Source organism: Toxorhynchites rutilus, chromosome 2 (genome assembly GCF_029784135.1).
Source record: "Toxorhynchites rutilus septentrionalis strain SRP chromosome 2, ASM2978413v1, whole genome shotgun sequence".
In the NCBI taxonomy this organism is placed as follows: Eukaryota; Metazoa; Arthropoda; class Insecta; order Diptera; family Culicidae; genus Toxorhynchites; species Toxorhynchites rutilus.
The window spans coordinates 252,103,398-252,117,134 of NC_073745.1; the positions used below are offsets into that span (position 1 = coordinate 252,103,398).

Consider the following 13,737-nt stretch of genomic DNA (forward strand, 5'->3'; position numbering starts at 1 on the left):
GTTGCATATATGTTTTTCCTGATGTTTCGTTTCTCATGAACGGTGATTTTCGACATCTGTAGCGAATCTGCTAATTCATGTGCATCAAGGATTAATCTTTTAATTAATCAGCAGTAGCAGCATAAACTTTCCAGACAACTCAAAAGAAGTGTACTACAAAAATTACCAGACATCAATGAAGAACAACATCATTGCAAGAAATAGATCTCCAGAGATACGGCCCGTACACTCATGGAAGAATTTGTTGTTCGTTCCAATGTTCAGAAGACCTTGAGAGTTCTCGAAAAAAACCAAACAGTTTTGTCATCAAGAGTAAAAGCTGAATTCAACCCGCACTTAAGTCGTGATTTTCAATACTACACAAAATCCAACATTCTTTGTGTTATTGGGTGTCTTTTCCTGACGGATTTAATGGCCCTCTATTACCGATTGAAATAAATTGATGGATCCTAGTTCATGTGCGTTACCCTCAGAATATACATTTCAGGAGAGAGGTTCAGCCATATGAAAAAATATGGATGTTTGACCGAGCAGCACTCTCAGGAAGTTCAGTATTATTATTGATGAATACTGAGTGCTCAGGACGGGCGTGAAGTTCAAAAAATCGTGTAAATACAAAATAGATCTCATTCAATTTTAACTATTAACTTGAATGTTTTACTTTAAAAAATACTTAACGTGTCCACGTGGACATTATTAAAACCCCGTCCCCCCCACCGTGGACAAGCGTGGACACTTTCGTAACCCCTACCCACCCCTAAAATTGTCCACGTGGTATGTGGACAGCCCCTAATAACACTGAAGTATGGAACCCAAGAGTAAGTGATGGAATACATGTATCAATAATATAATAACAAAACAATTTATTACGCACAAAAATGCAAAAATCAATACTTTAAACTATTATGATGTAAGTTCATGTAACGCTTGGTTATTCTCTTTCACCTGTGAATCATATAAGTAAATTTCAAACCTTTCTCTCATTCATTTTCAAGTTTAATCGAAGACTATATGTTATTATGTTATGTTTCTATTTTCGACAAAATTTTATCACATTCACTTATTCAATCGGCACGCTACCTTCAATTAACGATAATTGGTGGATGTTAATATTATATTATTCCGAATGTACCTCTACATTCACTATGTAAATTTTAAGATAAATTCTTCCCGAATGGAAACTTATCATTCGTCTTCAAAAAATAATTCCCCTTAGCGGTCCTAGGGCAAGCGAACCCCATTGGTATGGCTTTTCCCGGACAAGCCCCAGTATCCAGTGATAAGACAGAGTTACATTTGATCGCTAGCATATGGTTCTCATTCCCTGGGTAAACCGTTTCAGCATACAACTCCCATGCGCGAGCATGCGAACACGATGGATTCAAACAACCCGGTTGAACCGAGACTACCCTGAAATTGAATCAACAAACACGCACTCATTCAGAAACAATTCCAACGCAATACTTACCCATTAGGATAGAAATCCACATCGCCAATTGGATCGCGCTTACCGAGAACCTTCGCATTGCTGTGAATGATATCAACGAAGTCCGCATCGCCACGATAAATGCCACCGAGAGCTTCACCTTCGTTGAAACAGGGATTCGCCGGATCCAAACCGGTGATCCTCGGTAGTGAAAGATTTGTCAGATATTGGAAATGTCTTCCCGCGGTACCAACAATGTGTGCCCCGAGGCTGTGACCAATCAGATGTATATTCTCCAGTGGTACATACTCAATAAGCTCTTTCAATCCCTCTGCCAGAGCCTTACCAAGATCGTTCGTATTGAAGGCTGACCAACTGTACAAAGTATCAACGTAATCGGAGGTGTCAATGACGACAAAATTATAGCCCCCTCTGGCTTTGTAAGCGTTGAAGAGTGTGTCGATTGCCCGGTTCGAGCCGTTGATATTGGAAGTCCATCCGGTTACCAGTATGGTCGTGTTTAGATGTTCTTTGAACAACGGATTGCTCCAAAGAAAGTCGGATTCAAGCAAAGGAATAGTCACGTTGTCGTCATCAGTCATAAGTACATAGTTTATTTCCGTGATATTGACAGAGTCCTCCGATTGGGTTGCATTAGATGATACTGCTATGGAACCTGTTAGTACAACGGTTTTATTTTGGTATCAAATGTTCATACGTAACTGAAACTCACATATTTTATTAATGGTGGCAGCCAATGCTTCCAGTGGAACCCCAGCGATTGATTGTTTGCCAAAATCAAGCAATTGCTCTGGTGAGAATATTTCTGGCGCTTTCTCCACAACACTTTTAGTGGTTTTCGTTGCTACCTTTGCAATATCGCTAGTTTTCTTAGCTAAATCGCCAAAGTCGATTGCATGGAGACTGCATAGAACTGATAGAACTAATGCAAGCGTTAGCACTATTTTTGCCATTACTATTGAAAAGTGAATGCGGAAAAAGATTGATAAAAAAAACCATGAGGAAAGACGTTTACAAAGATTACCGATCATTCCCAGCCTCATTTACATAGCTCATGGTGTTTATCTCATTAATTCATTATCAACGATGCTACCGACGTTGATCTTGTCCGAGCAAGAGACTCATGTGACGAATTAAAACATTCCCATAAAACTTAGACACTTACTCGCATAATAAATAATGAACATCATGAGTCTCACTCACATCGAGTTTAACAGTGCGAACGGAAAGTGAATGTGACTCATTGGATACTTAACCGACTGTCGATCTCTGATTCGTGAGACAATGCATAGAATAGGAAGTAGCGTTTAATGTTTATAATGCAATGCACATGCACGTTTAGAATGCACACTTTTACACACTTTTTAGACTGCTTTTGCGCGCTAAACTATTGGAGACATATAACCGATTTAATCTTGAGATGACAACGCTTGAGAATCTATGTTTGAATTCATTTAATAGCGTTATCATGGAATGATTTCAAACATAAATTACATCTTTCAGAAAAACGTCCGGTCAATCATTGTATTCAAATGCGTAAAACATTCATGGAAAAGTTATAGTTTATGGTTGAAAGTAGCCTTCAATGAATCCAACACATTTCATACTTCCATCAAACACATGTTCCAAAATCCATTGGATTTCTGTGAACCAACCGGATCAAACGTTTAAACCAACCAGATCCAACGTAATAAACTAGAACTTTCTATGTAATTAAACACCAACCCTTTCTAGAACTAAAACTGACCGTTATACGTGACTCGCCGATTGGATGCACAGGTTCAATTGTTGACTGTTTCAATCGCTGGATCAAACTGATCTAATGCCTGGGAAAATATAGGCTTAATACATCCAGATAATCCGGCCTGAAACTGACGTCATTGGCTCCATCATTGTCGCGCAACTGGTTTTGTTACTGATGCTGTACACTTTCCTGAATAAGTACTTGAATGATAAGCGGCTGTTGGCGCTCAACCCTCTTTTGGATTGCTCGGCAGCAGGGATGTTCTTATTTTTATGTATACTTGCGATAATCTGGGGGGTGATTTTATCTCAACACAAGCAGCATGTTTTCCAGAATTTTTTTCCAGTTTAGCGAATCTTGGAACTTTCTCTACTAATACAGCCTCGATTGAACCTCATCAAATCACCAATCATCATGACCTATGAGATTGATTGAGTTTTTATTATTATAGAGGTTTGAAATTGCAATGACATTCATCTCTATATCCTTAAAAAAGTGCCATCCAGAGTGTTGTATGACTGAATTCATCCTCTAGATTTGGCCAAGAAGGCACTTATTTATTCTTTACTAAGCCTAACTGTACTGTTGGCATAATGCAAAAAGACATTTCAATCGCCGTGGGAATGTGTCCCGGTGGACCGTGAAAAGGGTCTTACCGAGCATAGAAAGGAAAACTATCCGTGAAGGAGGCCACAGGTCGTCCGAGGTCAGCTTGGATTCCGAGGGTTACAAGGAAAATTCGGGCGAAATCGAGAGCATGGAGCACGAGTTCTACGAGTCGAGAGATGTGAGAAAATCTTGAAAAAAAACGATGAAATCCTGTTCACAGATGAGAGCATGTTTACCGTCGATCCCGTATCAAATTTCAGAACCGATCACTATACAGGAAAACCTGTTTTTGTGCGATTTGTGTTTGCGATTTTTTTTTGTGCGGTATATGAAAAAAAAATTATTTGACGAAGTTATCGTCCACTTAGTTTTTTTCGATGGTTTATATGCATTTCAGTGCGAAAAAAGCATATTTGCGTCTAAATTAACCACTTCTGAAATCATTCCCCTCCTCCGATCAAATGCTCTAAGTTTTTGCATGACATGATTTCTAACAGCAACACGTTTCGACATGCAACTAAAAGCACAAAACAGCCACGCGCAACCGAAAAGGCAAACTGTACCATCGCAAAGCAGGGAAACAAAAGGAAATTGAACAGTGAACGGCGTGGTTCTGAGTTATTTTCTTGGGGGAAACTTTTTTTATGCGGTCCCTATCTACCGCAGAAAAAAGTTTTTCTCAAAATGTGTACCGAACACGATTTTTTAAAGCTACTGGTGAAGCTTTGCACGATTTTTTTTTGTGCTTTTTTTTTATGCGGTCCCTGTCCCCCGCACAAAAAAAGGTTTGCCTGTATTAGTTTTCTCCCGGTAAAAGACGTCCTTCTAGCGTTATGATGGCTTCCGATGGCAAAAAAAGTGAACCCGGTGTCCATATAGCAACAAAGTAAACACGGAGGTTTTAAATTTTAAAGTTTTAAGATGATTTCAGTAATCGTATAAATATCGTATAAAAGTAATCCATCATTTTTGAGTGAAATTCAAAACTATTTTTAATATGCTTCGGATTGTCTGATCTGGGTCAAATATGCACCGTTTTGTTGGAAAATTAATTACCATTCTAATGACAGCTTCATAATGTCTCTATTATAGAAGTCTTGGTCCTGACAAAAAAAACTCTAGCAATAGATCTTTACAATCTTCTCTTGATCCCAATTTCTTATAACTCAGGAAGTTTTGCAATGTGAGAAAAAGGTGGTAATCGCTTGGTTCCAGGTCCGGACTATATGGCGGATGCATTGAAACATTCCAATCAAGCTCATGGAATTTTGTGGCCTTGCGTCCTGATGGGACACTGTTAGGTCTCGAAGAATCGGATTATCCCTGTACCAGATTCCATCCGTGAAATATTTCAAACCACTCAATAGTATCATACGAGTATAAAACGGCAACCGTTAAGGCTATACTCATGTTTATCGCTTGCGCTTTTTTCGTTAGGCTTTAGGCGTTAGGCTCTTATTCCATTGTATTGAATTTCCGCCGCAGTATTGTAGTTTCCGGTACTGAATAAAACACAGAAATTTGATCACGTTCCTCTCAATTCGCGAGTTTGGTGTATTATTCAGAGTAAATCCCCATTTTATCCCGTCAATTCGTTCAACACAACGTATTCGGGTCCTATACCGCAGTTTAAGTGGATGAGTAGCAACTATCATCATTGGATACTTGTCGTTCCCACTCTCCCACGTCATCCCGATATTCGCTGAACGGACTTCCGATTACCTGTAATTTGGATAGCGTCAAAATCCCCATCCTCTGTGTCGACCCCCCGGAGGCTGTATCCAACACATCTTTCGTTGGCCGATTCTGAACGTTTCTGGTCAATCGTTAGTTTCAAACAGTCCATTTGTTGACGGTAGAGATCATTATTTAGTGTACTGCACTGAAAAAAATAGTTTAAAAAAAGATTAAAAAGAAATTAAAATAAAATGAAAATAAATTAAATTGCACGTTTTTACTGTTGCAGTATCGGCAACATAAACATCAATCACAATTTCAGCGGCCTGGGTTGCATTTTCGCAATTATAAAATAAAAAGTGTAAAATGTACCGAATTTTCTCTATGTTGACCTCCATTGTTAACACCTTGTATCTCATAACTGAATAGAACAAACAAAAAACCACAAAAGAATTTTTTTAGTGTGAACTTTCCTTTGGAAAACTGCGTATATGTTCCCGGTACACAAGAAAGGAGACAAATCGAATATTGACAACTACAGGGGAATTTCCAGCCTATGCGCCACGTCAAAAATGTTTGAACTCGTAGTTCTGCCGCCTATGTTGTTCCATTTTAATGAATTAATCAGTAACGATCAGCATGGATTCATGCCCGCACGCTCCACAATAACGAACCTGCTTGTCTTCACATCGCATGTCGTCGACGGCTTCTCGGAGGGATGTCAGACTGACGCCATCTATACCGACTTGTCAGCTGCCTTCGACAAGCTGAACCACGCAATCGCCATGACCAAGTTGGAACGCATGGGAGTCTGCGGTAATCTGCTGCAATGGTTCCAATCTTACCTGACTGGCAGAACAAACTGCGTGAAGATTGGTGATCGTCTATCCTCATGTTTTGCATCGTTTTCCGGAATACCACAGGGCAGCCATCTCGGTCCACTTGTTTTTTGTCACTTCAACGATTTCAATAATCTACTAGAGAGTCCCCGATTACTTTACGCTGGTGACATGAAAATCTTCTGCCACATCAGATCGATTGACGACACCATGTTCCTCCAAAGGCAACTGGACTCACTTGCAGCTTGGTGTGAAACGAATAGGATGGTACTGAATCCCAATAAATGCTCAGTCGTGTCGTTTGCAAGAAAACGGAATCCTATCTCCTTCGATTACCGGCTTTCAAACATTGTTCTACCTCGCATGAAGTGCGTTAACGACCTTGGTGTGCTCCTGGATGCAAAACTTACATACAAGGATCACATCGCATATATTGTCAACAAGGCGTCGATACAACTTGGTTTTATCTTTCGAACGACGAAATAATTTACAGACATTTACTGTCTGAAGGCTGTTTACTGTGGCCTCGTTCGCTCCATACTGGAGTATTGACCTGCCGTCTAGAACCCGTACTACCAGAACAGTGTGTACCGCATTGAAAACGTGCAACGACGGTTTATCCGAGCTTTAAATAGGCAATAACGACGCCGGCCAAGTCCTTACAGTCACCTGGGGAAGGGAAGGAATGTTAGTATGATATTCGCCGCCCGAAGGCCAGAAGGGTCGCCTCTATAGCGTGGTTCCCTAGCGTTTATCATGGAAGGGATAGTTGTTACTGGGAATGGTTATGAAAAATCAGGATTCACTGCGGTAAGTGATGTGATTCTTTTAACGTGAACTATCGATCACTCGTCGAAACAAACTTTCGAAAATTCCATATGTCACACACGTTAGAGTTTGTCTCTATGTATGTAAGTGAGGGAAGCAAGGCACCCACACCACTACAATTCCATACGGCTGCAATCCCACGACCCCACCAGAGCTGCAATCCATCACCGTCAATGTCACAAAAAAGCTGACCATAGTCACTCAATTCCTCTCACGGCACGTGAGATCCAAATATTCAGTAGTGATACTCACTCTTTTGTTTCTGATACCTAACCAAATGACGGTTTGTTCCAATGCCTCTCACTGCCGATCGCTCTGTTTACAACTTTACGTTACGAGAGCGGTGGTTGTGGCATATGATGGTAGTAGAAATGTGAGTGATCAGACATTTCCAATCATTTTTGACAATCGCGACGGTTGTTTAAATTTGTTTGTTGAAGTAGAAGTTGTTGTTGTTGTTAGAGATGTCTCAATTTTTCGTTTATTTGAAAATCGATTAATCGTGGGGCCAATATTCGATTCATTCGAACAGTATTCGATTAATCGAACGAATATTTATTTCTTGTAGTTAGAATGAACAGACATTTATAATTAAAAATATTATGGTGTCATAATTTCAAAAATCACATTAAATATAATTTTAAAATAAACACGGTGCAGCATAATGGTTTTTGAATGAAATGGTATTTAAGTATATTGATAAAATTACCATTTCATAATTATATGCGGATCATGAAAACTATCCGGTTGAAAACTGACAAGGCGTGTTCTTTTTATTTAGAATTAATCATTACCAGAACTATTGAAGTTTAGTTAATAAACGTGAGATGAACACACAAATGTTCTTTTTTCATAAAACGAAAAAAAATTGCGATCTAAAAGAGTCGCTCAAAAATCATCCACTTACATTGAGACTTTATTGAGAAACTTCTTATATAGTGCCACAAACTGCGCCACGAACACTTCCAGATGGAATATATGTTTGCTTCCTTGCTGCATCCGGTGTTAATAATACCCGGCAAAATTCAACGTTTGCGTCTTCAGACTCATATCGCAGTTTTGAACCAGATTCGATACCAATCCACAGATTATAACATTCGATAGAACGCCTTGGGATAGCAGCTCGTATAGCTGTTTCCTTACCACCTCCAGCTTCTGTGGACTTTGTTCGAGGACAATCTGATTAGCGGTTTCTCGAAGGAATATTTGCCAGTCGATTTCCGGCACCTCTTAGTTGACCGTAAACGGTTACTGTTGTATCTTGCAAGCTTCTAGCATGAGGATAGCGTAATTCTTTTCGCTAGCTCCGAAGGAAAGTGCTGAAATGCAAATAGTGTTGTTACATTCAAGAAACAAACAAATGACAATCTTACATTCAAAATTTTAAGAATATCCTCCTAAAATAGACCGGCACTCTTATTCCCAAGCAACGACTCCTAACCGCGGGAATAACCCGCGAAGTAGAATTGGCGCACAAAATCAATCTGCATGTAGAAAAATACTTTTCATTGGCTCTTCTCAGCGCATCCTGGGTATCTTTGGTCAGCTAATCCACCTCGGACAAGACGAGTCTCATATTCACTCTACCCGCTGGGATCAATTTGCTTGATCAAATCCGACACGACCACCATGTTATATATCACGGCAACCGATGAATTCAACTCGATGTGGTAATTACTGCTGATGGTCCTGATTTCCACCTTCCGGTTCGCGGGCGTTGTGAAGTTCATTATATCATTGCGTAGCCGTTCCGCGCCCGATTGGTAGTTTCCGCAGCAGACACATGATGCGAGTTTTCTTACTGGCCTGGAAGGGCCGTAGAACATGTGGGAAGTCTCCCTGGGAGCAAAGATTAATCAGATGCGTAACTTGCGTTTTGTGGCAGTCCAGTTTGGACAGCTGGCGCGGTCGGTAGTGGTCAACCCAGAGAGACAGTACACAAAACTATTTGATGTATAATGTATACAAAAATACTTGGTGGCTTGTCATTTTCGTGTTGCCCTTTGTCAGAGTAAATGTCATCATCTCCAGAGATGCCAGATGATTTTTTGTGATAGCCTTCGACAAAAAACTGAAGTGTTGATGTGTATAAATGGCAGATATTTTTGTAACCGCAAGAATAGCAAAGTAATGTATGAAAAAAAGGATTGTTAGCGCAGGGAATCAAGTCATAAAGAGTAGAAATACCATATCCCTGCAGTCTGCAACAGAAAATATAAGTCCTCAACAGAATAGACAGGACACTAAATATCAGTAAAATTGCGAACATGTCTGCAGATTTAGTATCCTTGCAATGAGGAGAAACAAATTTGGTAAAAAAATCGAAGTCGAACGGGTTACAAAATGCATAATTTTGCTAATTTCAAACCCAATCGGGAGCCGGAATAGAGAGGATACGCAAGGCGTGTTATTCCACAAACTAAGTACTAATACAAATGACTCGTTTATTACTACGTAGAGTCGGCGAAGTGCCGCTAAAAACGTTAAGGCCGTCTGAAAAGTTGAAAAGAAAATACATGCCTGAAAACACAATATTCTTCAAATTGTATTTAAAATGAAACTGTATATTCACATCTGGCATCCCTAGTCACGAAGAACGAACACAAAGAGGCGAATGTTGTGAATATCGCCAAACACCAAACCATCAGCTAGACTTTTGAGTGTCGCACTATTCTGACATTTCAGCGACAGGACACTCACCAAGGAGCTCGGATTTCTACTGTCAAGTAGAAGCTCACCATGTGTTAGTGTTGTGATAATACTCTTCTCACACTATTGGGCTGGCTTTGGGATGGTCACCAAAGATAATCGTAGCACAAAATTTGTTAATTATCTTTGTGTGAGTACCATCACTTGATTCTCACGACAAATCGCAGCTCTGGACCCCACACTTCTCCCTTTCACAACACTGAGAGAGCCTTTATGTGAAGTGGATTTCGGAGGGCTTTCGGATCGGTATTTGAAATTACGAATTGCGAATCATGAATACAATTAAAGAAAGCCAACTACACTCAAAAAGAACTTAGCTGCGGTATTGAAATTCCACGATATGGTTGGGTCATCATCCTGCTAGTAGAACTAATGCAATTCCTGCCTTGATCGCATCTGGTAAAAAAATTTGAGCTGAGATTCTGGCTATCACACACGCACATAAACACATTATACTAGAGACGAGCAAAACATGCAAACCGAAAATTTTCACGAATAGATTTGATTGCATAAACCCGAAAACTTTTTCTCTTGGCAATAGAACTAAAAACACAATTTCACATTTTCCGAACTTCACTCATGCCAACCGATAACATTCACCAACAGAATAATCCAAGTAGCGAATTGAGCCGAAAGGCGCTTAAATACGCTAAACGATGAAAAGCAAATGCGGAGCAAAAAAAAACACATCCGCACCCGATGACTGTTCATTGCTCTCTCACAATATTACGCGAGATACTGATCACTAAAACCAGCTGCCGGGAGAGTAGCTACTTGATGTTGAAATTGAAAACAGTTATCAATTCGACTAGAAAGTAGTCAGATTTTGTAAAACATCCAAAAACAAACCATATATATTTTTATTTTATTATTTTGTAACTGTCAGTCCCAATCAGTCCTATAAAAAAGCTCAACGACGGCCCCTAGGGACCGACGCTGGGCTCAACGTGTTAATCCGATCTGACCGAACACCAACTGTCTGCAAGTACATATACCCAGCTTGGCGAAGAGTCCGGCCCAGAACGAGTAGATACATCTCATCATCCAAATTACGTAACGCAATAGGAGAGCGATAACCACCCACAATCAAATCGACGAAAAAAACATCGACCTAACAACGACCGTAACGCTGTTACCTATTCACGATGACGACAATTAGGTATCGACATCTGGATACGGCATTAGTTTGTATGAGGCAAACTATTCTCTATCATATTAGTCGGCCCGAATCAGTTTATATTTGCTAAAATTTGTATGAAATTTTTTTCTTGGCATAATTTTTTCTACTTAAAGTACGTTGTCATGACCCTAATTTGAATTATTTTCTATAGACGTTCAGATATTCTCAAAAAAACTTGTCATTATAATATAAAATTATCTCAAAACATATTTTTTATGACGTTTTTTCACCACTTGCAGGCAATGGTGATTTTCACTTACATAGAGTACTAATTTGATTAAGGAAAAATCATGTTCATTCATAATTTTCATTTTAAAAGTGTATTGATTCCTTCTGCAAATCCATACTGTCATGCCTATTACCCAATATCGTCAACGCGGATAGTTCGTTAGTCGAAAATACTGAATAATTAAACAAACCAAATGGCATCACTGGTGGTTCTTTTTTCCACTCCGCTAAACTGTCATCTCAAACAAAAACAAATGGATCATACAACTGGTGAGTATGAAATATATTTCGGCTTTTTAATTATTAATTATTTTATCTTGTCTTATCAGCTATGAATACATTCGACTCGTTTGCTTCCATCAATCGGTAAGTGAGAAAGATGATTTCTCCCATCAGTGCGGATTTCCACTTCTATCACAGCAGCCAACAACATCCGTTTTCCTGCAGCAGTAACCTTCAACCCCTGTTGGCAATGCCGGGGGACAGCATCAACAGCAGCAGCAGCAGAATTTGACCATGGTATGGTATTGCGAAGAACTTTCCCCATTAGAGGTTCCGTGCTTCGCGCACATTCAAAATCCTCTTCAGACACGAAAACTCAACGACAAGGAGGTATTTATCAACTTGCTCAGCTGAATTACCACCCGGAGGAACCCGAATGCACTGATTCCGTTGTATAGTAGAATGAAAATATGCGAGGTAAGCGAACGTAATCGCATGATATTTTAATAGTTCGCATTTTTATCCGGAACATACAACTGGTGAGTAGGGAATTCATTTCTGCTTTTCACTTACTAATCATTTTATTTTGTTTCAGCTATGAATACATCCGACTCAATCAATCGGCGAGTGAGAAAGATGATTTCCCTCATCACCACATTGCTTATTTCCACTTCTGTCACGCCAGCCAACAGCATCAGCTTTCCCGCAGCAGTATCCTTTAAGTCCAGGGTGCTATTCCGGGGAACAGCATCATCAGTAACAGCAGCAGGACCTGGCCATCGATAGTATTTCGAGCAATTTTCCCCATCGGAGATCCCGTGCTTCACGCACATTGAAGAAACCTCCTCAGCCACATATGTGTGTCAAGGAGAAAAAGGAGCTGGATTCGAATCGTCAATCCAGACAACCCGAATGCACCGATTGCATTATATATCTTTTATATTTTATATGCATTTTGTGTTTTTTTTGAATAAAATGATTAAAATCGATCAATGTTTTTCCTTTTCATGTTTCATAACAAACCAATACAAACAAGAGACGATCAGTGTTGGAAGCAGCGTTACATGCAGGTCGACGCCTTGCATATGTTGGCAAAAAAGTGGCGTCAAGTTGTTCGATGAATGCATATGAAAGGTCGATAAATCGATTGCAAGGTGGCAGCATTTGAGGTCGATTGTTGACATTTCATCGACCCGATCTTGGCAGGCAAAACGGATTGTGGGCACAATCATCGCACAATCATCAACTGCCGCTAATTCGCATTAGCAGCAGTGAGATCGATCGGAGAGAGATGTTTCTTTGTTTTTAAGAGGCTTTAAACTTTGCAGTTCATTCGCCTCCAATATCGGAGAGAGATAAAAATCGTCGGCTTATCTCAACGAGAAAATATCGCAAAATCCCAATCAATTGGTCCTGGAGAACTCGTATCGAACGATAGAGTTGAGTTGACTTAGCACCGCCAAACCAACCACACGGAACCCAGGACCCAGGCTCACCGAACATTTTAAAGACTTTGTTAAATATTCTTTGTTGTAAATTTGTGCTTAATGTTAAATGTAAAATTGAAAGTTAATTGTAAAAATAAATAGTTTGTGAATTATACGTAATATTGTGAATGTAATAAAAAGTTTGTGAATCTGTAAAACGATCTATGTGAGGGAGAAGCCACCGGAATATCGATGGAAGGACCCACAACTCCCCCACACCAACCATTTGTTATCGAAATCTCAACCCTTGTTCACGCAAATTGGGACAATTTTTCAAGCTATAAACAACATTGTTCGTTTGCCTAACTCCAAGGCGTGATGGAAATGCTCATTCGACGTTATTTTTTATTTGTTTAGCTGTACTTAGACTGCGCTATCAAAGATGATATTTATCTGACTGTATCATATTCTTTTACCAAATTTCTAATAATCGAATTCGCATTTTAGCACCTCGACAGACGCTTGGTAGAGTCTTTTTCAGCTACTAAATAAAACATGTTCAACTTTGAATGGGGTTTAGAAAAAAAATCTATAAAATAGCCGAGATTCAAGCTCATTCAAGCTCATGCTCAAGCTCAACCTTTGTATCGATGATCCTCCATCGAATCATTTGCTCCACTAGACCGCTCGTAAAGGCAATGCGTAATCTTGCATTACCTATGTTTTTACTACAGCAGGATATTCTGAGAGAAATCATTGACAAATGCAGCTGTCTGAAAAACTTGTTAAACGTAACATTTGTTCGATTTTATTTCAGTTAGTTCAAG

General features: G+C 39.6%; 1 protein-coding gene, 1 long non-coding RNA gene and 1 pseudogene across 3 annotated transcripts; 1 reads left to right on the forward strand and 2 right to left on the reverse strand.

The window, feature by feature from the left end:
* Positions 1–837: 837 nt before the first annotated feature.
* On the reverse strand, positions 838–3,325 carry LOC129769636 (vitellogenin-1-like). 2 transcript variants are annotated; one of them, XM_055772026.1, is made up of 4 exons: positions 3,195–3,325; positions 2,160–2,402; positions 1,469–2,102; positions 838–1,410 (listed from the first exon to the last, which is right to left on the reverse strand). In XM_055772026.1, exons 2-4 carry the CDS (start codon positions 2,398–2,400, stop codon positions 1,155–1,157), a joined length of 1,131 nt encoding a protein of 376 aa, XP_055628001.1. In that variant the 5' UTR covers positions 2,401–2,402; positions 3,195–3,325; the 3' UTR covers positions 838–1,154. The 2 variants fall into 2 exon arrangements, with proteins under 2 accessions (XP_055628001.1, XP_055628000.1); XM_055772025.1 differs by lacking the exon at positions 3,195–3,325 and adding an exon at positions 2,472–2,704.
* A 144-nt stretch (positions 3,326–3,469) lies between these two features.
* Positions 3,470–10,889, reverse strand: LOC129766815 (replication factor C subunit 3-like; annotated as a pseudogene).
* A 124-nt stretch (positions 10,890–11,013) lies between these two features.
* LOC129769638 (uncharacterized) lies at positions 11,014–12,409 on the forward strand. Its single transcript, XR_008741928.1, has 3 exons — positions 11,014–11,531; positions 11,591–12,022; positions 12,079–12,409. It is a non-coding gene; the product is annotated as an uncharacterized LOC129769638 (long non-coding RNA).
* Positions 12,410–13,737: the final 1,328 nt, after the last annotated feature.